Genomic DNA, 27,361 nt, shown 5'->3' on the forward strand with positions numbered 1-27,361 from the left:
GAGGAAGTTATAAGAATGGAAGAAGTAAACAATATTCAGGAAGGATTTCTGCCTCAATTTCAAGGATAAAGTTTAACTATAAATCATTATAGATCCTAACAATACGTTAAGTTTTGTAATGAGATAAAATGCTATTAAAAACTAAATATTAAATAATTATTTATTGACTTTAAAAGCCTAGTTTGAAAGGCAATTTCTTTTGAACTGTGTTATTAAAGCACAGAAAACGGTATTAAACAAGAAATTTAAATTTACATTTTCACATACCTGTGAGTGGTTATGTTGACTTCCATCAAGTCTTTCTTGCTCTTCCTCAGGTGTCCTTTCTAAGTCTAGGTCTGCTGAAAAATGAATACGCTTAGTTAAAATTCACTACTTAGAACAGCTAGATAAAAGGCATCCTCTTTATAAAAACATAAAACACATTTCATCAATTGACAGTTTAAATTAAGCTTAATCTTTAGCTGGATAGTTACTTCTTTAAGAAATACTTCTAATTATCTAAAACTTCAACAAACTATTTGGGAAATACTCGATGTTACCAGATTAAAGGCATACAAACATCTCAAAGTTCCACTCACAGACTGATTCACCAGACATGAACAAAACAAAGAGAAATAAAACCAAATTTAAAAATACAGTAGAAATATACAAAGTCACAATAGACCCTACTCTCCTAACAGTACCTATTTAACCACATACCAAGCTTCAAGAGCAATGTTATTCATGGTTTCCAAAATTACTGTTACTTTTTATGCTTTTATCTTTCCTTAATCTGAAACGTTTCCCTCTACTGTTCTGACAAGTTCCTTTTCCTCTTTGAAGACTCAGCCTGCTCTGTGAAGTCCTCCTTGATTGCAGCTGTCTTTCTGCAGAGACACAGGGATCTCTTTCCTTGGATTTACCTTGGTACTTCACAGACTTTTCTAGTGTGTCTTCACCAGCTGAACTGTAAACTATTTCTTTACATGTCTATCCTCTTTGCTCCTATGCTGCAGAGGACAAACTCTTAAAAGTATCTTTGTATAAACAGTACTTATTAGAAAAACTTTGAGTTTATAGCTTGTAGTCACTACTATAGGAGATAGCTGAGAATCTTTTGTAAATATGACATTAATTCTACAGGTAAGGGAAGAAAAGATAAAACTATAGGAGCAGAAAAAATACTGTATGACTTACTACTACAGCTCTGATTATATCACTCATTAAGGCACTAAATTAATTGGTATATAAAGCAGAACACATATTAGATGTGGTTAATCAACAGAATGGCTATCCTAGAAGAATTAGACTTGATATTCCATATATTATTTTTAAGTGATAAAGCACTCCTTAAAAACCAGTATCCTTTTCGCCCTGTCAATCCATTGAAAATAATAAAACAAGCTGATATACTACGTGGACACAGTTAAGAAGGAGGTCCTGTGTAGCAAATTCCCAATGACTGCCACTACTGCCGGGAGAGCCACTTCTAAAATACAGAAAGGCAGAGAATATACCAGAAATATTTTGGTATTCAGTTGCAGAGGTGCTTTTTCAGTTACACTGAATATAGCTATAACTAGCATTTATAAATTCAGAACTAGATAAAAATAAAGCTAAGAAACCGTATTTTCAGAAGGGAATCTTTGGATGTCCACCTAGGTTTTCCAACTAGTCACAAAGCTCTAGACATCACTCTCCTACCTGCTCTCAGGAGCGTGCTAAATACTAGTCTGAACGAACTTACTTTCTCCTAATTCTCTTTGCTATTTAATATGTTGCTCTGGTCAGAGGATGAATGTAAATGTCATGCCAAAAGGTACTGTCTGGTTGTAGGCTGCATAAAAGGAGTAAACACAAAGGCGATCCTGCCACAAAGGGATTTCTGCAAAGTCAGAGCATGGTGAAGCCACGCACAGGTAGACCATGGCTAGTTCTCTATGCTGCTTTATTACCTTCTTTCCTGCTTCTGTTCTCTGGCAGCTGTGATTCACACACGCCACGGAGCGCTGCATTTTCTGACAGAGACACGGCTTCAATAGTCATCCGGTCTTTACCTACTAGGGCCGTCTGCCTCAGTTCTGTGGGTGCTGACTGGTTTGTGGTCACTGATTGTGATACCAAAGAACATTTATCAACTTTCAAATGCTCGGCTCTTTGACCAGTCTCATTATTGAGGCTCAAACAAGTAGAATCCCAGTCTGAAGGATCTGAAAACAAAGTTTCCACTTATTAGAATGTGAGTAACAACACAAACTTGACTAACTTGTACGAATTCTCTTTCCAGAGCAGCAGTCCCACGTCCTCCTCTTCCCCCAAACACACTGCTCCTTCCCGGCTGTTTGTACTTTAAATGTCATTGCTGTTCACATAGGGAACCACTGTCTCTCTTTTTTCTACTTTTAATTTCCTGGTATTACTTATTTGGACTCACTCATCACTCTCTATAAAACAGTCTATATTCCACAAGACCTTTATGAATAATTATGATTCTTCTTCATATGAATTTTTTCATTCACAAAATGTATGTCTAACCAGCCACTTACTAGACGTTTAAATATGCATGACAGTATTGTGTCCTAGAGACATGGGCATTAAGAAAAATTTACTGAATGGTACTACTTACATTACAGTGAGACAGTCTTTCCTCAATGTACCAATATCTTCAGAATTCTTACCTTAAGCCTTGGATAAACATCATAAATTTATATAAGAAAGGATAGCCTTGAGTGACTTATTTTTTCCATATAAAAATAGGATAAGGCTAGGTACAAACTAGATCCAAAGAGTACAGAGTGCCACGAGGCAGGGAATATATAACAAAAATGTTTTCCTTTTCTTAAAAGAATTAAGCTGTTAGATTTAAACTTTTAGAGACAAGTTAAAGAAAAAAAGGCAAGAAATGTAGAAGTGAACTTTAAAGCCCACTTCATCACATTTCACATCCATGAACCCTGTTTAAAACAGCAGTTCTCAAGTGTCATCTGAGAAGCCCTGAAAGTCCCAAGTTCCCTCCATCTAGGGAGTCCAGGAGGTCAAAACTAATTTCACAATAATACTGAATGCTATTTTCATTCTCATTCTCCGTTAAGTGTGCAGTGGAGGTTTCCAGATACATGACATGTGATAACATCATAGCTCTAATGGCTAATGGAATGTTTGTATGTGCTTGTTTTTTAAACCTTTCAGTTTTGTTTTCTAATATACTAAACATCAATAGATACAACCGACTTAAAAGTTTTTCAGAATTCTCAGTAATTTTTAATACTATAAAAAATATTCAAAACCCCCAGAACTTTTAGGATTATTGTTTTAAAAGATCACGTCTACCAAATACTAAGGTAGGACTAATAACTTCCATCATTCTTAATAATCAAAGACAACACACACACACACACACACACACACACACACTCTCCTAATCAAAACATTCAGTTGGCTTAAGATCTTTGGGCTAGGGAAGTAGCTCAGTGGTAGAGCACATGCTTAGCATGTATAAGGTTCTGGGTCCAATCCCTAGGGACCTCCACTAATAAATAAATATAGAAATAAATAAATATCATCAATGTGATAGCAAGCACTAGATGAAATAATTAAAGTGAAATATGACTGACATGTTAGCAAGTGAAGCTTTACCCTACGTAAAGGCCAGAATTCAATTAAGCATTTTAAAACTCTGGAAAAATCCTTGAACCTAATAATCAATCTCTCAGAATCCCTGAGAAGTATAGGGACTCCAAACTGAGCACTTTAGTGTCTCCCAACATCAACAGAAACATCCAAGTCAAAGCTGACATTTTAAAAATCTATTTCTTATGCTTATATACATTTTTCAAACATGGGTACCAATAACAACATCTGCCTTATTTATGTCATCTTTCAATTAAATTTGAAAAAATAAAAGGAATTAGAAATGAGAAGGCTGTACTTCATTGCAGAGTTAAATTTGTATTGCAAAATTTACCTGATTTCAATCTTTGTAAATTCTTCATTTCTCCTGTTTTATTAGGAACAGAATCTTTCACTCCAACTGCAGGCTGAATGGTTTTTGAAACAAACCGATTAATAATGTACATTTGATACAATCTGTTGTAATAATTCAAGGGGGGAGGATCTAGCTCAGTGGCAGAGTGCCTGCTTAGCAGTGCATGAGGTCCTAGGCTAAATTCCCAGCACCCTCATTAAAAAAAAAATTCAAGATAAAAGTACAAAAGTTTTTACCTTCAGGTGAGGATATCTTTCAGTAGAATCTAAAAGCCAAAAGGGACACATAATCAATTATATGTAAATATGAAAGCCAACTATCCATTCATGCAGTTAGTACTGAGTGCAACCCTCATGCTTGCTTTAGAAATGAACACGTTAGGTTTCGGTGTTTTGTTTTTCAGGGGCAGTTAGGACAGCAACAAGACAGAAATTTGAATCCATTAAACATACTCAATAAAGAGCAGGAATATAGGTTTAACAAAACATGCAGTTAAGATCTCAAAAGTACGATTATGTTTCAAATGACTTTATAAAATAGAAACGCGCACGTATACCAATGTGAACATGCTGCCTGAGGAGGAGAAAAGCGATCTCCAATCAGAGGAACAAGTCACGGCTCCAAGAAGACAAATGTGAAAGCTGATGGTAAAATGCAACAGCACATCTTTCATGCGACTGACACCATTAGACTACAAGTATTTATCACGCTCTTCAATTTGTCCTGTGATTTAGGAAGTCCACAGTAGTGATGGCAGTTCATTCGAATGTGCAATTCACTTCCCATCAGAGAAAGTGTTATGAATTGATCAGCTTGGATACACACTTGTAGAATAATCGTTCATAAGCATTTTTTCCCATACCCACATGGGCTATTGGTATGCCTACATTTCTTGGATCCTCTAGCCATCAAAGTTTCTTGATCCACTCATACAAGAAAGAATGTATACTGTTTTCAATACTGAAATCTGGTGATCAAAAAATAATTCATCGCCACAGAATTATTAGACATTAAAAGTCTTTTATATTTCAAAACCTGTGTAGTATTCACTGAAAATAACAACTTTAGCATTTATGGAATGAATTCTATTAACTTCTTTTATTTCCAAAATTGGTTTGGTAAGTCAGGCTAATGTTTAAAAGGATGTTTGTGAAACAACTATCTTATCAAAAAATTAGGTATCAGTAAAAAACAAACAAACAAACAACACAGCCAATGTTTCATATTCAAATTAATCTCGCTTGAATAACAAATACCAATACGACATAATATCTTTGAAGCCTGATAGGAGGAGTGGCTGTGGTTTACCCCAATTCTAGGCCGCCTCCTGATTCCAGTATTCTCTGGAGTAGCAACGATCTAACCTTGCTTCTGTACAAATATACTGACGCCATCAAAAAAGGCGTTCTCGCAAGTTTCCCCTCAATTCCAAAATCACCTACCTGCGGCCTTTTTTCCCTCCTTCCTTCCTTTCACTTTCCTCTTCAAAGGTACCTCTAGATCTGTGGTCTTAATGCTTCCCCTTCTCCATTCTTTGGACGGATGATGCCCACCACTTCTTTTCCCTCTCTGCTTAGCAGCAGTATCTTACATCTCTAATTTCTACTTTAACTCTTTGCCTCGCTCTGGCTATGAACGTGCTCAGAAAGAAAAACAAAATCGTGCTTTTCCTTGATGCTGTTATGTCTTTAACTCCCCAGTGGCTCTTCTTCTAGATTGCCCTAAACACAAGTCTACCCTCTGAGTGTGATCTGAAGACCAGCAACAAGGGCATCACCTGAGAGCTTGTTAGAAACGCAGGCCCACTGCTCACAATGTGCACTTTTCACTGGGTCCCCAGGTGACGGAGTAAAATGTGAGCAACTCCGGTCTATACCGAGTCTGCTTCTGCAGCACTCGGACTGAACTGATCCTTCTGAAATCCAGCCGCACGCGTCTCACTGTAACACGTCCCCAAAAGCTGCATCAGGAGTTGCAGACTTTCCAGTGGACTCTTTACCAGGCTCCAGCGCCCCTGACCTCCCCGGAACGCCCCCTGCCCTCTTCCTTTTTCCCACTCTCTTCTGTTGGCCTATGAGACACCATCTTATAAGGCAGCAGCACACTGCATGACACGAAGGTCCAGACATTGACAGCTGACCACACGCGCCTGCGCTCACCCACGGCAGCCACACCCAGCTCTGCGTGATCAGGTACCGCAGTCCTCACTGCCTTCCTAACGATCAGGGGACGGGGAAGTAGGACATTCTGCTGTGCTTCCCGGACAAGCTTTGGTGCTGGAAGAAGCTCACTTCATGCCCATCTCATTTCAAACACTCCTCTTCCTTCTTCTAAAGAACTGTTCTACATTCATTACCACCTCCTGCCAGGGACCCCCCTCCTTTTCCTTCATTTACTCCCCTCCTCTCTACCTCTTTCATTCTTCACTCCCTCTTTCCCTCCTCCTGATTTCCTGACTGTCCTCAGGTCACAGAGCATCTTGAAAGAAAGCTAACAACTGAGCTCCTTAAACAGCATTCTAGCTTAATCTCTTGCTGACACCTGGTAAGATATACAATTTACTTCCTTTCCTCCTCTTTTTTCTCACTATACGTTCAACAGGTGATTTTCTTTAGCTGAGAGAATAGATCCAAATCCTTGTTTTAAATCAACATTCTGTTAAATGACTGTTTTATAAAATACAGTGCTTACTTTCCATTTGTCCATTTAACGTATTTTTTTCTCTTAGACCTGCAGCTCCAGACGAATGATCAACATGGTTCGGTAGTTCAATCTTGGAGGTACTCTGTTAAAATTAATATTAATAATGAGATGCAAGATTTCCTGATCCCTTTCTAAGAAAATACCTGTGTTTCCTACCTTATTATTATTTTTTAATTTCCTACTTTAAAAGCAATTAGACTTAAAAACAAAATAAGCATATCCTGGAAACCCAAACATTTAAATAGAAAATTTCATATACACTCTCTCGATCAAGTCTATCTTTTATCTTCAGTTGGCTTTTGACTCTGTAAACTGAGCATGGAAAGCCAGAGCAAATATTTTCATAGACCAAATACTGACCTATGTGCAGATTTCAACAAAGAATTAACTTCAAAACACCTAATTCCATTTTGCATTCCTCGACAAAAGAAGAGGACACTTACAAAAATACCTATTTTTATATGTAGAACTGAATTGCTTTGCAGTACACTTGAAACTAACATTATAAACTGACTACACTTCAATAAAAAATAAAATTAAAAGTAAATAAACATGTTCTTCAATAAGTATACGTGCTATAAATTTAAAATGTTTCTTAGGACAGATATTGTTTTTAATATTAAAATAACATACTTGGCACGAAAAGAAGCCTTGGAGTCTGTCATGTTGAGTACTACCAGAACACTGTGGAAACTGCTACATTTCAGTAAAGAAAGGCTTAGCAGAATCTAATGATTATTTGATAAAACTTCTATTGATAGGAAAAATAGTTGAATAAAGTACCAAAGTAGAAAGAAAAACATTTATGTTTAAATTAACAGCAGAAAAATTTTAAATGTAGTTATGCAGCTCTTCAAAAAAGTACCATAAGCTTTACTTTACTTAGGGAAGAACAAGAACACTGTTTAGTGACCATCTGCATGTGCCAGGCCCTCATCATGCACGTTCTCCTTTCTATACACAACGATAGTAAAAGTGATTCTAAGGACGGTTACCCACTTGCTGCTTCCTGGCCACTCCAAGATGCTGGAGTACCGTGATGAGCAGATGTGACCCGCTGTTCTCTCTGTCCGGAACATCCCTCCCCTGGACCTTCGTGTGACTGGCTCCTTCCTGTCTGTCACCTGGCAGCTTTGGTCACACTCAGCTCTTTTCTGACTACCTAAATTCCACCCTTACTCCACCCCTGTCCTAACTACAAACTCCCCCACTGTTGTCGAACCTCAGGCTCTCCACGTTCCTTATGTGAAGGACTTAACTGTCCCTGATAAAGGGTTCCTGCTTACTTGTTCTTCTGTTCCTGCCACTACAGCCTAACCCCTCAACTGCTACATTCAGTGTCTAACTGCCTGGTGCTAGTTGGTGTTCAGGAACAGGAATTTATTTAAGGTCAAAACATCTAAAAATCCCCAGAAGGCGTCAAGTACCAAAGCACTATATACCTATCGGAGATGTTCGATAATAGTTTACTGACACTGAACACACCCCAAATGAGAACTCCCCATGCCCGCTCTAAATTTCCCATTTTATTATCCTTCAGATTTTAAAAAAGTGTCCTCAACATTTCAGTAGGTCACTAGTGGCCACTGTGATCATACTGCCTTACATTTCTATAGCACCCTTTTCAGTTGACAATGTGTTTTCACACTTGTTACCACATTTTTGTTCATGACACATAACCTGAGAGGTAGGTATCAGCACCATGTTTTTGAACGAGGTCACTGACATTCAAACAAGTCAGACAAGTTTTTCCAAGATCCCACAGTGGGTCAGAACCAGGATGCTACCACATCTCCTGACTTCAAGTACAGTGCTGTACCACTAGGCAGGAGCTGCCGAGATCCAAGAGTTCAGGCTCTCCTGACCTCTTTTCACAGCTATCACCTTGGAACAGGTCATCACTACCCTGTACTTAGCTTCCTCCAAGTTCGGTCGCCATAAAGGTACTCAGTGCACGCTATTTTCCCCACCCAAAATTGGCTGTCCTCATTAAAACATCACTAAACCAAACTGCTGGCATTTTAACCCCACATACTTATTACTATTCCCCATGATTTTGCTTCTCCTGAAATGTTCGTTGCAGATCTAATTGACAATCCAAATATAATAATACTTTCAAGTGCAAGCACTGTCTTTTCAAGGTCAAAGTGGTAAAACAAAAACACAGTTTTCATGTGTGTGTGTGTGTGTGTGTGTGTGTGTGTTTTTAAGTACAACCTGTTTCTCTCTAAATCTCACTAAGGGTTTTACACATTAATTTATAACAAAGAAACAAACATCTGGTCACAGGCCGACCAAGAACATCTTCTTTAGTTTTTAGAAAATGTAACTTCAGAACCCAAACCGATTCCCTGTGACTTCTAAGCCTTGGCTTTTGCACTACATACAGCAGTTTCATTAGGTGAGTCTGGAAAATTAACACAAGTGCACTCTGCAGTGGCATGACATGTAGCACAGAATGACTTTACTAAGTGAGGGTTAAGGTGAGGAACCAAAATTTTGCTGGGCAAATGTAAAAGTGAGAAAGTGAAGTCAAAACATCCCTCCATTTATGTTTCAACATCACGCAATGCTTACATTTGAACATAATAATAATAGAAGACAGTACCTCAAAAGCCCGGGATGATTCTGCATCTTTCTTTCCTTTGAATCTTAATGCTGGTGTTGCATCTACAAAATGCAGTCACAGATACATTAATGAGAACACATACCACTGGGAAGTTTAAATACACATAAGTCTATCTGGATTCATGAATATGTCAATAAATTAAAGTGGCACGAAAGAATTTCAGAGGGTTGAAGCATTTTCTGGAAGAAAACTTGGTCGTAGTTGGGATATTTATGAAGGAAGATGGCAAAAGAAAAACACTTAAGAAGAAATGGATAACAGATTTGGATCTACACACTTCAGATTTTTTACACTACTTTTTTTTTTTAATGGAGGTACCGGGAATTGAACCCAGGACCTCGTGCATGCTAAACGTGTGCTCTCCCACTGAGCTATACCCTCCCCCCTCCAACCACACTAAGCTTTTAAGCAGAGAAGAAAACCCATAGATGCTCCCTGACTTCCCACCTCTGTCACTTTTGTGTGCTCCATCTCCATCAGTAGAAATCAACTTGCTCTGATCTGCCTTCTCCTTTAGAACACTGCTAATTGTCCGAGTGCCGTTCTCTTTTCCCCCCGTTTTTGGCTTTGTTGCCTCTCCCTATAAAAACAAAACACAAGGTAACAAAAACCCAACATCAGAAAACATCATATTCCTACACTTGGTCATTCAATCAATCAGTCAGGAAGACAACATATAGTTACTGTATCCATCAAATCATAGGCATTCTCCTGGGAGAAGCTGGCAATATACATAAAAGACAGATTCTGCTCTATACTCTAGGGGAGGTAGAGACACATGAAAACGAATCAACACAGACAAGTTATCATTGAACAGCTCTACACCTGAAGTGAACAGATACAGTAAGGGCACAAAGGAGAGAAGAGACTTGCTGCATGTCAATAGCTCCGGGAATGCTGGGAAGACCAGGCTGTGTCTTAAAAGACAGACCCAGTGCAAAGAGCAGATGTGAAGGGGGTTCTAAAAAGGGCAGCCTGAGCCCAAGGTCGAGGTGTGAAACAGCATGAGAAGTCACATGGAAAACTAGGACTCAGTTACTGGGGACAGAATGGAGAGACAAAATCTGCTAGATTAAATATAAGACATTGCATCATTAATTTAAATATGAGGATTTCTAAAAACAGAAATAACTTCAAGCTAAAACTAACTTCCATAGGGAACTATATTCAATATCTCATAAAAAACTTCAATGGAAAAGAAAGAAAAAGAATTAGATATGTACATATATATGTATAACCAAATCACTTTACCGCACACCTGTAACTCATACAATACTGTACATCAATTACATTTGAATTAAAAAAAAAAAAACTTCTGTAACCAAAAAGAAAAAAGGTGAGGATCACATTTTCTTTCTGTTGTTCATAAAATCAGCTCTATGTCCTTCAGAAGAGTCTGAGCACTTTTTTCCATGACCTGACTTTTCCTTCTCTTAACTTGAATTTGAGGTAATTTCTATCATAATCTCACTTAACCCCACTGTTTCTGCTGTGTCTGTATAATCATCTCTCTCATTTTGACACTCGTTTATCTTTATATTCATCTTGTCCTTATTAGATGAACCCTTCCCCTTTGTACCCCTGCCCATCTTCATATTCATCCAGCTGTTCTTTCCAGTTGCTTCCTTATTCTTTCTTTTCTTCATGGCGTATTTGAGAACTGTTTATTGCCACCAACCTTTACAAATCTCAGTCCTGCACGTGTACCTCTCGTTATCACACTGTTTTCTATTGTGATCTTGAAGACTTCCATTTCTGTGTAGGATCCTTTTCATCCCCATGAGAATCAGGGGGATGGTAAGTGAAAAAGCACAGGAAGGAAAAGTTGAAAACAAAACGACTTGCCTCTGTAACACCAAGGACCGCTGAAGACGCGAGAGGTTCCGGTGCTGGGAAGGCAGGATGAGAAAAGCCTGGAACTTTGGTTGATGGTTGGGAAAAGGTTGTAACCGCATCTTCATTTTCATTATTAGAATTATTGTCCTCAAAGAAGGTGCTAGTTCCTGGTTTCAAAACACCATCTTTTGCCTCTGCTGTAGTGAAAACAAGGTATGGTAGATGAAATTGTCTATAATTTCTCATCAGTGAAAACGCAAAAAGACAGTCTTCAAATAACTTACTGTTTGTCATGGGTTCTTGCCTGGCCTGAACTGGCTGTGCGAATCTTGGATGTCGGACTTTCTAGAGAAGAAAATAACAGCTTTAAGAACAACAAATATGAAATTGAATACAGTAATTAGAACATTTCCCATTCCCAGATGATCTAACACAAAGAGCGCTGGCTTTGGAGTCATTCAGATATGGATTCAAGTCCTGGGTCTGTCATTTACCAACCTACATCTTCTCACGGGGTGAGGATTATGAGAGATGACCTCAGGGGTCCTAAAATGTTACTTTCTTTACCCTCCATTGATTATTATACAAGCACTATGGTATCCATTAGATGACTTTCTTGACCAAAATGACCTAGAACAAAAACATACCCCTGATAGTTTAGAATCCTATTGAAAAAACTAACATTAAGAAATTTGAAGTAGTTGTTACATTTTGAAATGTGCTTGCATGATTTATATATGTGTGAATAATCTCTCATGGGGGAAATATGAGAGTTTACTTTTTAGCAGTGTCTTATTTGGATGAGTTAGAACAGCAAACAGTATAAGCTACTTCTATTCCATTCGCCAAAAAGCTAAAGACAAATGATTGTTCAAATTCAGCTACTTCTAAGAAAGAGGAATAAAAGCAAAAGTAATTCTGAGGGGCAATGGCTCATGAGTGAAAGCCACACACATAGTAAACAGAAAGCTGTCACTAATATACATTCACAGAGGCAGAGTGAGACGGACTGAAAGAACAGACACTGAAGAAGTGTTTTCTGCAAAGAAATATCAGGTTTGGGGCAAATCATTAAAAAAAAAAAGTGGGGAGGAGGAAGAAAAGAAAAAATGAGACATGACTAGTCAAGTACAAACTTCAAGCAAGAAAAAAAGGAAAATGTAAGTATAACAAGGCATGTGGAGAAATACATATAGTTCAGCATTTGTATATAATAGATCAGGGATGTATCAGTATTGTCAGGGATGTATATACTATGAGCGAAAGCCTCTGTTTTACCTTTTTATTATATATGTAAAAATATATAAATTATATATGAAAGTATATATATTCTTCAGCAAGTTTTATAAAAATATCAAAATACATGATATATAAAACATATATATAAAACAAAGGCCTTTGTTCATAGTATATCCCCAATAATGCTGACTTGTATTACTCTACAACTGTTTGTTTGTAAATACCACTATAATAGTAAGAGTTAAATTTTGTCACTCTAAGTCACTCAGTTGAACGTGGTCTTCTCTCCCTACCTGAACGCTGCAAATTATTACTAGAGAGAGAGAGAAAAATAGATTTTAAAAGTTCCTAACACATCAGCTTTCCACCTAGAGAAAGAACTGGTGGTCAGGATTCTAAGGATAATATACAGCTTGAAAAGATATATTGAATAGAACATTAGAGGGGGCTAAAAGAAGGTTAAAAAGTTTTCATCTCAAATTCTAAGCTCACAGTTGGTGGACACTGAAAAACGGACTGTAACCTTTTCCTATTTCTCATATACTTCTTATCTATTTCCTTGGCATTTATGACATACTTCCCCTCGTAACAACTGAACTTTTACAGCCTAAACAAAGGGAATAGAAATTTAAGTCGTATTTTTAGAATCTGAATAGATTTCACTATGACATAGTACGCATATTATATTACCTGTACCATCAAATAGATTTCATTATGATAGAGTGTGCATGTTATAGTACCTGTAGCATGATGCAGAATTCCATGTCTCTTCATGCATTCACATTCAAAAATAATAAAATGCTTCTTACATTTAAGACCTTATTCTCGGTGCTCCAGGAAATGCACAATTACGTTCCCTAATCTCTAGCGGTGTATGCTGATGCAGGGGCTATAAAATGAGTATGTAAATAACTATACTACAAAATATCTGAAACTTGAAGTTTTAGAATGGGACACGAGGACCGCACATACTTTTTAAAACTATAATACAAAAGAATTCTGAAGTAGGTTTTATCATATGGTTGTTATTAGGAGTCTACTTTGAGAGCTGGCTGTTATTTTAGGGAAAACATGTACTCTTCAATTAGATGAAGAGTTTTGAATATACTCGTAATGAGATAATTTAGAAAACACAGAGGAATCTCTTTATATCGTGGATTTTGAGAAACAGAATTTTAATTTCTAAACTTCTGTAATTTCAACTATTATTTTAGTCTTAATGCAGAACCAGAGATAGAAGTAAAGGGAAAAAAAATCCTCTTTCCTCACAACTCTCTGATACCAAAATAAAAAGTGTCCAAGGGGGAAAAAAAAAAGACACATGCCACGTTGTTTTGGAACTGAAAGGCCCCAGGAAGAGGCCATGATGATCACAGTAAGTAGCCGTGTGCACTGAAGATGTCCCTGAGGCACGAGTACTATACAAGTGCCGTCAGTGTGGTTTAAAAGTCAAAGAATCCTTATCCTTGGCCAAGCTTCACACTTCCTCTGCTGTGGGAAACCTTTTCACAGTAGTTTTCCTGTCACAATCTATTTTCTAGTCCATTTTGCTTCAGCCTCATCTTCAGTATTTACCAAAGTAAAAAAAAAAGAAAAAAATTCAACCTGTCATATTTTTATACAATGGTTTATTTACTCTGACCAACTTTCTAATACAAATGTAAAACAATGATACGCAGACCACTGCTAAATTTTAAGAGTAAATACTATGCAAAACTAAATTCAGAGCAGAAAAATTAATTTCACAAGAAAACACTTTACCTTGGGAGCAAGGTCTAAGTCACCATCTGATGGAGGCCTTGAATCATCAACATCACGTTTGGGTGAAATACTTTGGAGCAAAAATACACATCCAAAATGAGTGAGTTCATTTCTTTCAACAAACAAAAGTGACAAAAGTCTATGCTAAGGGATAAGAAAGCAGATTTGGGAGCCAGGCTGCCTGATGGTTAAGTCACAGGTCAACTACTTGTTAACCATGGAATCACGGCTCAACTAGTCACCTCCTTAAACCACAGCTGCCTAACTAACTAACAGTAAGCTGCAACAGCACAGCTACTCTGCAAAGCTGTTGTGGTGACTGTACGAGGTAACAAATGTCAAGTACACAACACGGTGTCTAACCCAGAGTAGGACACTCAACAAGCCTTGTTTCTTTTCTCTGTGTTCCCTTAGTCAACATATTTTGAAAAATCCATAAAATCCTACCCGATGACAGAGATGTCTTCAAACCTCGGTGAAAACTCAACCACTAAATCCGCTATTAAAGAAAAAAGTAAAATAGATTCTATATCAGCAATAGAAAAATACAGAATATTAAAAGTGTAAGACCAATGTTTTGTTAAAAAGCATTCCTTTGGGACCACACCTGGGGACTACACACTTCAGTGAATATTGAGTATACTCCTGGTAGGTAATTAATGCATAAAAGCCACTTCCCCTCCTTCATATTTATCAAAAAAAAGGGTGTTTATCCAAATTTGGTATCTTAAAGTGAACTGCTGTTTACAAGGACCAAAATCCCAACCAAACTTTATGAGACTCACAAAAAAATGGTAATCGTTAGTAGAATCAGCATCATAAACTGACAATGTCCAGCTCACACAGCATGGAGTTTCTGGACGACACCCATGGGACTAACCCACCCTGCCATTTGGCTTTGTCGGCCTCGTGTTATCTGGGCACGGTCATCCTTATTCGCTCACATACGGCCTAGGGCTGCCTTCACACTGCAATGGCAGACATGAGTGGATGTGACACACACCACATGGCCTAAAATATTGACTCTCTGGCCCTTTATAGAAAAAGCTTGTGCATCCCTGCTTTATGTCATAACAGGAAACCCTAAGACTCAAATCGAATATTCTTACTCTTCTGCTCAACATTCTTCGGTGAATCCGTGCAGCTGCCATTGCTGGTTCCCAACTCGACAACCATTTCTTCTTCGTCGTCCTTGCCGGACAATTGCAACTTTTCTTGGATATTCTCTGCTCCAGTATGCGAAGAAGGTAAGCTCTCCTCAGCTGCAAAAAGAGAAATGATTATTCTACAGCCATCACAGTAACTTCATCTCCTTCCCCAGTGGCTGGTTTAGGAAGGAGCACGTGATGTAACCCAGCCAATAAGATGCTAGGGGAAGTCTACCAGAAGCTTCTGTTTTCTTCCTAGTTAACAGAAAACATGCAGAGAGAAGCAGCCCTCCTCGCCTGCAGATACTGTCATGCGAGAATATGATCCTTGGAGCTGCTGCTAATCAGCAGACCAGGAAAGGCGACATCAAACACCAGCAGCCTCACAGCTGAAGGAGGGACGGCGTCTGGGATCCTGATGACATCACCGAACCTTCTAAACAATCCTGACTCCTGTTGCTGTAGCCACTGTTACTTAGGGCCCCTATTATTATTTGCAAATGAAAGCATTCTGACAAATTTCCCAAGGTCTACACCAGACCTCCTCCTTTCTACAGTACTAGAAAGGCTTTCAGAAGTGTGCCTGAGCTAGGTAGTCACCTCGTTCCCAACCATTCCTACAGCATCCTTTCTGCACCAACAACATGAAACTCACAGATCCTGCAAAGTTCACTAGCACATCTTAGCCTCTGCACCGCTGTCCTTTCTGCCGAATGTAATCTTCAAAGATGTTCCACCCACCAAACACTGCCCTTCTGCCTCCTTCCCTGGCAAACTTCTACTCGCTCTGCATGGCTTACCTGACATCTTACCCACTTTTAAAAAACTTCTTTCCTCACCATGGACTTAAAGTATTTGGCACATATTAAATACCAATGAAAAATACAGAAAGACAGTTACAAAGTCCTAGTGGGCTCTGGGACACAGTAAGCACAGAATAAAGTAAAGCAAATCATAAAAATGAGGATGACAGTAACAACCTCCCGGAGGCCAGGAATTGTGCTTTTGACCTGTTTGCATTCTGTAACGTCAGAGTGGTGCCTAGTACCTAAAAGACACTCGATAGTCATCTGTTAAGTGAATCAATTAACAGATAAGAACGTTTTCTTTGAAAGTCCTGTTTAAAAAAAATACAGGCATTAACCAGGGACAACTCTGTTGTGTTATGAGCACCCTGAAGACCAAAACTCTGTCTATTCCATCTTTGAATTTCCTACAACAGAAGTTCTTTGCTTGATCCAGGTCTACCAAGTTAAAGGTGCCCTCATACAGTTCCGACTGAACAGCATGCTAGGGGTCACACCTAGGCAACACAGTCTTTTTTTTTTTTTTAATTTTTTTTATGTGAAGTACTTCTGTGCTTTTATTACAGTTTGTTAAGTCCTGAGTTGTGCTATTTGAGTAATTATTACGACAATCCTTTAACTAATGGCAACAGAAACTCTTGTTCTATCTAACAAAATTATAGTTTCATGACAAGTATCTCAAAAAAGAGAAGAAAACATCTGACTCTCACGAAGGCAACATGTCACATTCTGTTTGCACTTCTGAGGAATGCAATCGGTGAGAGTGAGACCTTGTTGGTATAATGATGTGAAAAGTAACCAGTGCTTCTCAACAAGGCACTGCTTTCCTGACTTTTGCACTATCACTAGGTATGTTTAAAAAACAATCTCTTGTTAGTATGCTGCACACTGGCCCAGCTGTGCAGCTCTAATTGTTGGCCATTTGTTTATAGCACCAGGAAGGTATTGCCGAGCTCCCAGTTTTAAAGACAATCACTTTTTAGTGAGGCTAATCACTATGCAATAACTACCATTCATTTACCCAATGGAATCCATTTGCTGTAAAAATTAAAGATTCCGTTCTGTAACAAGGCCAACTTGTTATAATGTTAGGGGAAACGTACAACAAAGTTAAAAACCTGTTTTTCTTATTTACACAAAGATGTAATATGGGATTTCAGGGGCCATGATTAAATAAATGAATTTCTTTTCAGACAATATTGTCTCAGATTTTAAATTACCTACAATTAACTTCTTAAATAATTCTGAATACTAGACCATTAAGAAAAAATTAATTAAAAAAAAAAAAACAACACATGAAATTTACACACTGGCTTTTTTCACTGCTCTTTCATTATCAGAAGTTCCTCAATCTTACTTTCTTTATCTATGGTAGGCCCAACAAGAGTAACTTATTACCAGAACTCCGTCCTAGGTCGCTATTTTGAGGGGGAGTATTCGGTATCTTTCCGCCTCTGTAGTCGACAATCAGTTGGTAAATGCTACGTACAAAAACAGTGATAAATAAATATTACTACTTGAATACTAATATGACAAACAATTACCAAATATATTAAATTCTTAGATTATTTCAGACAACATCAGAGGTAGTATCAAACCTTCAATTGTCCCATATACTTCAAATTTGTACAATCTACAAACTTTTAAATTTAGCATGTACAATTAAAAAAGAAAAAAACGTTAAGGTGAAGCAGTCATGGGCTGAGGGCAGTACAGCTCAGCAAGTTAACTAGAGAAAGCCTGACATATGGAAGGTATCTCAAACTCAGAAGTCCCAGCTCTATAACCAACAGCTATTTGTTCCTGGAAAAGTTGCTTCTCTTCAGCTCAAAGTCTTCCTTTATAAAACTGGGATCTTACTGTCAGGCAGTTAGTTATTAATATTCATGAGTATTACGAAGATTTAATGAGATAATGTATCCCCCAGATGTTCAGAGAAATAGTGGAAGAATGGAATAATTTCTTCCTGAACTTAAATGCTGGAACTATTTGAGAATCCCAAATAAAACCCAATGTGTGTTTTCTTTCCTAGGTGTAACATTTAAATGTGGCAGTTTTCAGAAAATGTTACAAATTACATTACGGTGATTAGCTGTTCTTCGTGGTTTATAATTCAGGGCACCTCGGCTACTACATAATTTGTAGCTACATTTATTTATAAATATATGACCTCATACAAGCATATGTACGAGAACTAAACAAGCCGTCACGCTGAAGTTTACGTGTCGATCACCACGAAGACCACGGAAACTGGATCAGCACAGGCATCCCGGGAGCAGAGGTCAATGACGACCTGACTGCAGGACCAGTTTCTTTTTCCTTTTCTTCTTTTAAAGTTTTATTAAAGCTCTTTAGAGAGCAACATCCAGACTCCAGACTCAGCTGCCATGGAGATCCTGTTAAAACTAGTTTTAGTACCAACGCTGCAGCAACAGAATCAAGGGAAACAAGAGAACGATTAGAATGCCCTCGCCCTGCCCCAATGCCTTGTGGGAGAGGACTGTCACTGTGATCTTAGGGAATCCCTTAGGTTCCTGGAAAATTCAAGAGGAAGATTATAGAAGAAAGTCCCCAAAGGAAAATACAGGAGTTTCTGCTCTGCTGAACATTTCAAGACCCAAATAACTAGTTAGAAAAATCACATCTGTGACATTATTTGGACCCCATGCATAGGGGTTACACTGGAACGAAATGGAGACCAGGAGGACCCTAAGGGTAAACGTCTTACAAATCCTGAGATAAAGAACCCTGTGCCCAATGCTCCATCTCACTAGTCCGGCCTTTTGCTGGTTTCCAGCTGATGACGTGAAGGGTCTCACTGCCATCCCCAAAGTGCCTGCTCCCAACTAGGAACTCTTATCTGTCACATAACAAGTAACAGGTCACTTCCAACCTCAGTTTAGAGATAACTGGCACTTTAATGTAAACACTTACTGTTTAAAACCATAATAACAAGCGTATCTTTCAGCAGGCCATCCTTGTGCATCTTGAGAATCGGCATCAACACGTTTCTGAAACAGCAGCTTGACTATGTCCGGTGAGTCATGATATGCAGCAAGCATGAGTGCTGATCTAAAAGAAACAACTTCACCCTTAGGAACTTAGTTAGCTTAACTTAAACAGTTCATCTGATCTATTTTACCAAGTTAATATCCTGCCCACCCCTGGAGAACTGACCATTTACATGCTCGAGTGCTCATCTTTGCAAATTACCTCCAAGGCCAAAATGGACAAAACAGAAGCCTCCTGTCCTACTTGGGTAGCACAGAGTGGAAGTGGCTAATTTAAAGTCCTCTGATGGACAAGAAAGGATGCTGAGGTCACTTATCTGGAGAAGGTAAAGATTTAAATAAAGGATTCCCCATTTCTTTCCTAGTCTGAAATATAATACTTTAAAATCAGCTAGAGGTCGGGTAAGGTGAAGCTGTTTGCAGGCTGAAAACAGTAATATGAATAAAAATGGCAACAAAAATACTCACGGCTGCAGTGAATCACGCTGAGAAGCATGTGCCCGGCACTAACCTGAATAGTCTACGTGTGGTCTTTCTTAGGCACAACCACCCTTGAAGGATGTACTACGACTCCTTTACGTGACAGGAAACATACTGGTTGGTAATAAGTCACGTCCCCCAGGTAACACACCTGGCCAGCAGGAGAGCTGGGAATTCAACCTCGTCTGACTCTAAAGCCCAGCTCTTTCCTCTTTATCATCCACCAATGACCTGTCTTCTTTAAAGGGAATGTTTATTCAATATTTAAAGCTATTTTTCTTCCTTCTACCATTATCAATTAAAAATAAAAACAAAGTGTACTAGAAATTAAAAAGGATAAAGCCTGATGAGCCCACAGTATCTGGTAATAGTTACTCTCTTAGTGATAACCTAGTAACATCAATATCCTTCAAAGAAAGTAATGTAAAGCAGAGTCATCCAAAAGACAAAACAAACTCCTCTCTGTTTAATACGCATCTTTTAAGGAAAAAAAAGTACCAAGAAGAGGTTAAAAAAAGTTATAAAAGAATGAAGAAATTCAACACTGTCTCATAAGGTAAATTAAAATTAGAGCCCATACTAACAAGACTAAAATGAAATCCCTGAACTACTGTAAGATCGTATGACCAAAAAAATCAGGTTGCAAATGACATCAGTCGCTATCATAAAGGAAGATGAATCCTGCTGCATACTGTTCTTTGTGACACCAGGCAGAATAATTGCTTTTCTACCTAACTGATGATGTGTTGATTCTAAGTTAATCCTCTTCTTATTAAGTTAATCTTTCTGATTGGCTGTTACTACTCTAGAACAACTTTAAGATTTAAAAAAAAAAAAGAGAGAGAGAGAACAAACTATTGTACCTTTGCAGCTTGTCGACTGCATGTACATTTGCCCCGTTCTCTATCAAAAATTTGACCATTTCTTCTTTGTTCTCCCCGATGGCGAGTAAAAGTGGTGTGAAGTTATCCTGTAAAATATTAAAAACAGTTGACAATGTGTAAAATTACGTATAAATTTCAAAACTGAATTTAAAAACGTAAGTCTCTTAAAGAACTTAAACATATACTATAAGGTAAATAACAAGCAGCCCCTTCCTCCTCGCCCCTTTGTGCCCCTTCTCTTTAAAAGGTTCCTCCTCGGCCACCTCGGAAGTTTCCCTGGGAAGTCATTCTCTGAAACTCACTTCAGACATTTGCTGGTTCCAAGAACTTTCACGTCTATCGCAGTGTGTGTCAGGCATTCTCTAGTTACCTGACTGCTCAACTACTACTCCTGACACTCTAAACACTGCTCCAGAGAGAGCCATTTAGCTGCTGAATCAACTACATTTTTAAGGAGCCACGCTGAGGACAAAGATACCATACTGTCTGCAACATGCATAACCTATCCAGTTACAACAATGACTAATCTCATAAAGCTTGCAGACGTTCCAATGGGAATATGATTATTTGCATGTAAAGAAAAAGTTTTTCTTAAACCAACTTATACATTCTAATTTGAAAACTTCCATCCCACTCTTAAGGGATTATTATAAAATATGAAATAGACTATTAATTAATATAGACTGTCTTTAAAATCTTGAAATATTAATCAAAATATACAACAGGAATTGTACATTCAAATGCTAACAGAGGCAACATAGGTAGCCCGAGTAAGTGAAGGTCACAAGTGAGGAGAGCAAACTGGAGAACACATGCCCTACCGAGAAGGGGCCAGTTCTGCAGAGCAGACCACATAGGAGCCTGGGCTCAAGGGGGACCAGATTTGATTCTTTAGGAGAAGTTCTGAAGTGTAGATTTCTGCACAAGTCTCCTAAATTTTAAATGTTGACTCAATGTGTGGAGACAAACTGAACATATCCAGGGCCATGTTTAGTCTATAGCCCACTTGTGTTTTTATGTTTGCTGTGTTTCCAAACAGTTGGGTATAAATCAAGTATTTGTGTGTAAAACCGTGCCTTTCTTTAGAATCATATGTCTTACATACAAAAACACTGGGCCCCAACATGTAATAAAAATTGTGATTAAGACTCACAAGAGTTTTTCCAATGCCTACTAAAACTACAATCGACCTGGATCTAATTCTCCCCAATTGTTAATCAAATGGATTATTAGTTCAGAAGATGGCCGAAACTAAATTATTACAACAATTCCAATTTGTTACTAATTGGTCATGGGTCTTGATGTTTAAAACTGCCATCTTACATGGTATACTTACATATAATGGAATACGACTCAGCCATAAAAAAGAATGAAATAATGCCATTTGCAGCAACATGGAGGGACCTAGAGATTACCGTACTGAGTGAGGTAAGTCAGACAGTGAAAGACAAATCCTATAGGATATCACTTAATATGTGGATTCTAAAATACGATACAAATGAACTTATTTACGAAACAGAAATAGACTCACAGACATAGAAAACAAACTGATCGATACCAAAGGGGAAAGGGGGTGGGAGAGGAATAAATTAGCAGTTTTGGACTAGCAGATACAAATTACTGTATATAAAATAGATGAACAACAAGGTCCTACTGTATATACTACAGGGAACTATACTCAATATCCTGTAATGAACCATAATGGAAAAGAATATGAATATATATATAACTGAAAAAGAATATATATATAACTGAATAAGAATATATATAACTGAATAAGAATATATATATATATATAACTGAATCACTTTGCTGTACACCAGAAACTACCACAACACTGTAAATCAATTAGACTTTAATTAAAAAAAAAACTGTCATCTTGATTATGCTAGGGCTCAGTGAATCTAACAGCTTTAACCAAAAGAAGGCTCATGACTTCCTATTATTGCAATCAGAAAAACCCTACTGTATAGCGATACAGGCCTTCCTCAAAAAAGAACAATCTGAAATAAACAATTTAACCCACCACCAGAATGAATTAGAAAATGAAGAACAAAAAGCCCCCAAAAGCAGCAGGAGGGTAAATAAAAAGATCAGAGAGGAATTAAATACAATAGAGATTAACAAGACCATAGAAAAAAATCAACCAAACCAAAAGCTGGTTTTTTGAAAAAGTAAATAAAATCGACAAACCTCTGGCCAAACTCACAAAGAAGAAAAAAGAGAGCACAAATTAGCAAAATAAGAAAGGAAAATGGAGAAATTACAACAAACAAAATAGAAATACAGAATATCATACGAGAATATTATGAAAAACTATATGGAACCAAACTGGATAACCTAGAGGAGATGGACAAGTTTCTGGAAACATACTGTCCACCAAGACTGAATCAAGAAGAACCTGAACACTTGAACAATCCGATCACTAGAAAGGAAATAGAAACAGCAAATAAAAACCTCCCTACAAATAAAAGTCCAGGACCAGACGGCTTCACCGGGGAATTCTACCAAACATACAAAGAAGAACTCATACCAGTACTTCTCAAACTCTTCCAGACGATTGAAAACGAGGGAATACTCCCAAACTCATTCTATGAAGCCACCATCACCCTGATACCAAAACCAGGCAAAGACACTACAAAAAAAGAGAATTATAGGCCAATATCACTGATGAACTTTGACGCCAAAATCCTCACCAAAAAGAATCCAACAACACATAAAAAAGATTATACATCATGACCAAGTGGGGCTCAGCCCAGGGACACAAGGGTGGTTCAACATGCACAAGTCAATCAATGTAATACATCACATCAACAAGAGAAAGGACAAAAACCACATGATCATCTCAATCGATGCAGAAAAAGCATTTGATAAAATTCAACATCCATTTATGACAAAAATTCTCACCAAAGTGGGTATAGAGGGAACATATCTCAACATAATAAAAGCTATATATGGCAAACCTACAGCCAGCATAGTACTCAACGGTGAAAAACTCAAAAGGTTCCCACTAAAATCTGGGACAAGACAAGGATGCCCACTATCACCCCTCCTATTCAACATAGTCCTGGAAGTCCTAGCCACAGCAATCAGGCAAGAGAAAGAAATAAAAGGGATCCAAATTGGAAAAGAAGAGGTAAAAGTGTCACTCTATGCTGATGACATGTTACTATATATAGAAAACCCTAAAAGGTCCACACAAAAGCTACTAGAGCTGATTGAAGAATTCAATTCAGCAAGGTAGCAGGCTACAAAACGTTCAAAAATCAGTTGCATTTCTTTACACTAACGATGAATCAACAGAAAAAGAAAGTAAAGAAACAATCCCCTTTAAAATAGCACCCAAAGTAATAAAATATCTGGGAATAAATCTAACCAAGGAGGTGAAAGATTTATACACAGAAAACTATAAACCATTGATGAAGGAAATTCAAGAAGAATTTTAAAAATGGAAAGATATTCCATGCTCTTGAATTGGACGAATCAATACTGTTAAAATGGTCACACTGTCCAAGGCAATCTACAGATTTAATGCAATCCCTATCCAATTACCCAGGACATATTTCACAGAACTAGAACAAATCATAATAAAATTTATATGGAACCATCAAAGACCTAGAGTTGCCAAAGCATTACTGAAGAGAAAGAAAGAGGCTGGAGAAATAACTCTCCCAGACTTCAGACAATACTATAGAGTTACAGTCATCAAGACAGCATGGTATTGGTACCATAACAGACATATAGACCAATGGAACAGAATAGAGAGCCCAGAAATGAACCCACAAGCCTTTGGTCAACTAATCTTCGACAGAGGAGGCAAGAATATATACAATGGAATAAAGACAGTCTCTTCAGCAAATGGTGTTGGGAAAACTGGATGGCAGCATATACAAAAATCAACTCAAAATGGATCAAAGACTTAAACATAAGACAAGATACAATAAACCTCCTAGAGGAAAACATAGGCAAAACATTATCTGACATAACATTTCAAAAATTTTCTCCTAGAAGAAATAAAAGCAAGAATAAACAAATGGGACCTAGTGAAACTTACAAGCTTCTGCACAGCAAAGGAAACAAGAAGTTAAACAAGAAGACAACCTACGGAATGGGAGAAAATTTTTGCCAATGAAACCGACAAAGGCTTGATCTCCAGAATATATAAGCAGCTCATACGACTCAGTAAGAAAAAAAATATACAACCCAATCCAAAAATGGGCAGAAGACCTAAACAAGCAATTCTCCAAGGAAGACATACAAATGATCAAAAGGCACATGAAAAAATGCTGAATATCACTAATTATCAGAGAAATGCAAATCAAAACTACAATGAGGTATCACCTCACACCAGTCAGAATGGCCGTCATTCAAAAATCCACAAATGACAAATGCTGGAGAGGCTGTGGAGAAAGGGGAACCCTCCTACACTGCTGGTGGGAATGCAGTTTGGTGCAGCCACTACGGAAAACAGTGTGGAGATTCCTCAAAAGACTAGGAATAGACTTACCATATGACCCAGGAATCCCACTCCTGGGCTTGTATCCAGAAGGAACCCTACTTCAGGATGACACCTGCACCCCAATGTTCATAGCAGCACTATTTACAGTAGCCAACACATGGAGACAGCCTAAATGTCCATCAACAGGTGACTGGATAAAGAAGATGTGGTATAATTATACAATGGAATACTATTCAGCCATAAAAACCAACAACATAATGCCACTTGCAGCAACTTGGATGCTCCTGGAGAATGTCATTCAAAGTGAAGTAAGCCAGAAAGAGAAAGAAAAATACCATATGAGATCGCTCATATGTGGAATCTAAAAAACAAAAACAAAAACAAACAAACGAACAAAAACAAAGCATAAATACAGGACAGAAATAGACTCACGGACAGAGAATACAGACTTGTGGTTACCAGGGGGGGTGGAGGGTGGGAAGGGATAGACTGGGATTTCAAAATTGTAGAATAGATAAACAAGATTACACGTATAGCACGGGGAAATATACACAAAATGTTATGATAAATCACAGAGAAAAAAATGTGACAATGAGTGTGTATATGTCCATGAATGACTGAAAAATTGTGCTGAACACTGGAATTTGACACAACATTGTAAAATGATTATAAATCAATAAAAAATGTTTAAAAAAAAAAAAAAAGCCCTACTGACCTAATGACCTGGATGGGAACAGAAGGTGCAAAATCTTTAAAGGGTCCGACTCTACTTACTGAATCATTCACCACAAGCAAGTTTCTAAGACTGTCTGAGTGCCACTGAGTGATCAGTGGTTAGAAGGGAAAAGGAGCTATTCTTCAAGGCAATCGATACTGCCACTAATATTGCCAATAAACTCCTCAATCACAGAGGAAGAGACGGATAAGTCAGGCTAACACGGCTGGAAAGGAGAGCACTGAAAGCAGCAGCATCTATCAAACTCCCGCTCTTCCAGAAATGTCTTATTTTTGAGATCTGTGAATTTACATGTATCACATGTATCCATTCAATAGTCCTTAACCAAGGGTTGTATCAGAATCTCAGGGAAGTATTTCTAAACACTGTGTCTAGACCTGAGTACCTTTATTCAATCCAAATCTTCAGGGGAGAACCAGGAGAAAAAGCAGGAGGACCAGCTTCGCCATCACTTGCTCCCCACTTACAGCCACAGCCACAGCCCCCGCAGGGGAGCTACACCAGGCTGAGCATGGAAGACCCCAAGGTGAAGGTGTACATGGAGGGCCATGTGGCCACCAGCACAAAAGCGAATGCCCCATGACCTGACCTCACTTGCCCAGATTCTAGAACCTGGGATCCTGGGGTGCTCAGGGCCTGTGGCTTGCTGCCTCCCCTGCCCAGGTGCAGTCACTCAGCTCCCCCTACTGGGTACTGGGTTCCTTCCTCCTCCCACCCATCCCCAGGCAGGCAGCCAGCCCTTGCCATCACTTCACTCCCCGCAAGCCTTCATCTTCTGCAGGCTCTGAGCCTACCACCCACTCCCAGGCACTTCCTAATGGGAAGTTGTTCCTTCTAGGGGAGAAGTGCGGCTGGGAGACAGAGCTCTGCCCTTTCTGTGGGCACTACCTCTAGCCCCTGGCCTTGGCTTTGGAGTTGTTTCCATGGTAACAGGGCTTGATGTGTTGTATTCAGTATACATATTACTATAAATAAAACACCTGTAGCTAGAAAAGACCCTGTATTTCAAATAACTTGTAAATAAAGTCAGTTGAGCTATACCTTGTCTATCGCCTCGATATTTGCATTATAGCGGAGCAGCTTTGCTGCAATTGACGTATCTCCAGCCAAGACGGCGTAATGCAGAGCAGTGTTTTGACAGTTGTCCTCAAGATTTGGGTCAGCTCTGTATTCCAGCAGGACGGTGACACATACTTCTTTCTGGCATTGTACAGCCTGTTGGTATCACGCCAAGAAACAGACTGTAAGTGCTAGGCATTCCAAGTTAACATTCCTCAAGTTCCATTAGTTCGTTATATTTAAAACAGATAAATTCATTTTTATTCTAAGTAAGTACATCGAATCCATCTCACGTGGACATGGTTGGCTGCTACACACCTTCATGAGAGCTGTCTTGCTTTCCTCGTCACGAGCATTCAGGTCACAATCCCAGTGTATGAGGAGACTCACCACTGCTGACTGGCCGGTGGTGCAGGCCAAGTGCAGGGCAGTCCTGCGAACATGAGGACTTTTTAGGAAAGTAGAGCCTACTAGTTCAAAGACACAATTACTCACGTAATTGTAAACATTCAACAGCATGCTTTTCCTACCCCTTTAAAACTAACATTAAGTCTTCTTATCTCAGTTCTTTCTACGGGGAAAGAACAATATTTATTCGCTCTTATTATTCACCACATTAATGGAAGAACTACTTGTTTGAATA

The 27,361-nt window shown here is 38.4% G+C and overlaps 1 protein-coding gene across 5 annotated transcripts in view; it reads right to left on the minus strand.

Annotated features, from left to right (window-relative positions):
* The window catches only part of LOC107035255 (coiled-coil domain-containing protein 144A-like), a 104,275-nt gene that overhangs the window by 31,310 nt on the left and 45,604 nt on the right, over positions 1 to 27,361 (minus strand). For 2 of the 5 annotated variants that reach the window (XM_072952538.1, XM_072952537.1), the window contains exons 14-30: positions 27,037 to 27,151; positions 26,701 to 26,874; positions 20,444 to 20,550; positions 19,024 to 19,161; positions 17,488 to 17,570; positions 15,245 to 15,397; positions 14,583 to 14,634; positions 14,136 to 14,205; positions 11,420 to 11,480; positions 11,145 to 11,332; positions 9,747 to 9,879; positions 9,279 to 9,340; positions 6,659 to 6,752; positions 4,204 to 4,232; positions 3,947 to 4,019; positions 1,938 to 2,192; positions 268 to 341 (exon numbers count right to left, since the gene is read on the minus strand). In XM_072952538.1, the coding sequence (XP_072808639.1) occupies positions 268 to 341; positions 1,938 to 2,192; positions 3,947 to 4,019; positions 4,204 to 4,232; positions 6,659 to 6,752; positions 9,279 to 9,340; positions 9,747 to 9,879; positions 11,145 to 11,332; positions 11,420 to 11,480; positions 14,136 to 14,205; positions 14,583 to 14,634; positions 15,245 to 15,397; positions 17,488 to 17,570; positions 19,024 to 19,161; positions 20,444 to 20,550; positions 26,701 to 26,874; positions 27,037 to 27,151 (1,861 nt within the window). Of the gene's footprint in view, positions 1 to 267; positions 342 to 1,937; positions 2,193 to 2,641; positions 2,668 to 3,946; positions 4,020 to 4,203; positions 4,233 to 6,658; positions 6,753 to 9,278; positions 9,341 to 9,746; positions 9,880 to 11,144; positions 11,333 to 11,419; positions 11,481 to 14,135; positions 14,206 to 14,582; positions 14,635 to 15,244; positions 15,398 to 17,487; positions 17,571 to 19,023; positions 19,162 to 20,443; positions 20,551 to 26,700; positions 26,875 to 27,036; positions 27,152 to 27,361 lie in introns of those variants that run through there. The other 3 variants (XM_072952541.1, XM_072952540.1, XM_072952539.1) reach the window with 3 other exon arrangements.

This window comes from Vicugna pacos, chromosome 31 (assembly GCF_048564905.1).
Source record: "Vicugna pacos chromosome 31, VicPac4, whole genome shotgun sequence".
In the NCBI taxonomy this organism is placed as follows: domain Eukaryota; kingdom Metazoa; phylum Chordata; class Mammalia; order Artiodactyla; family Camelidae; genus Vicugna; species Vicugna pacos.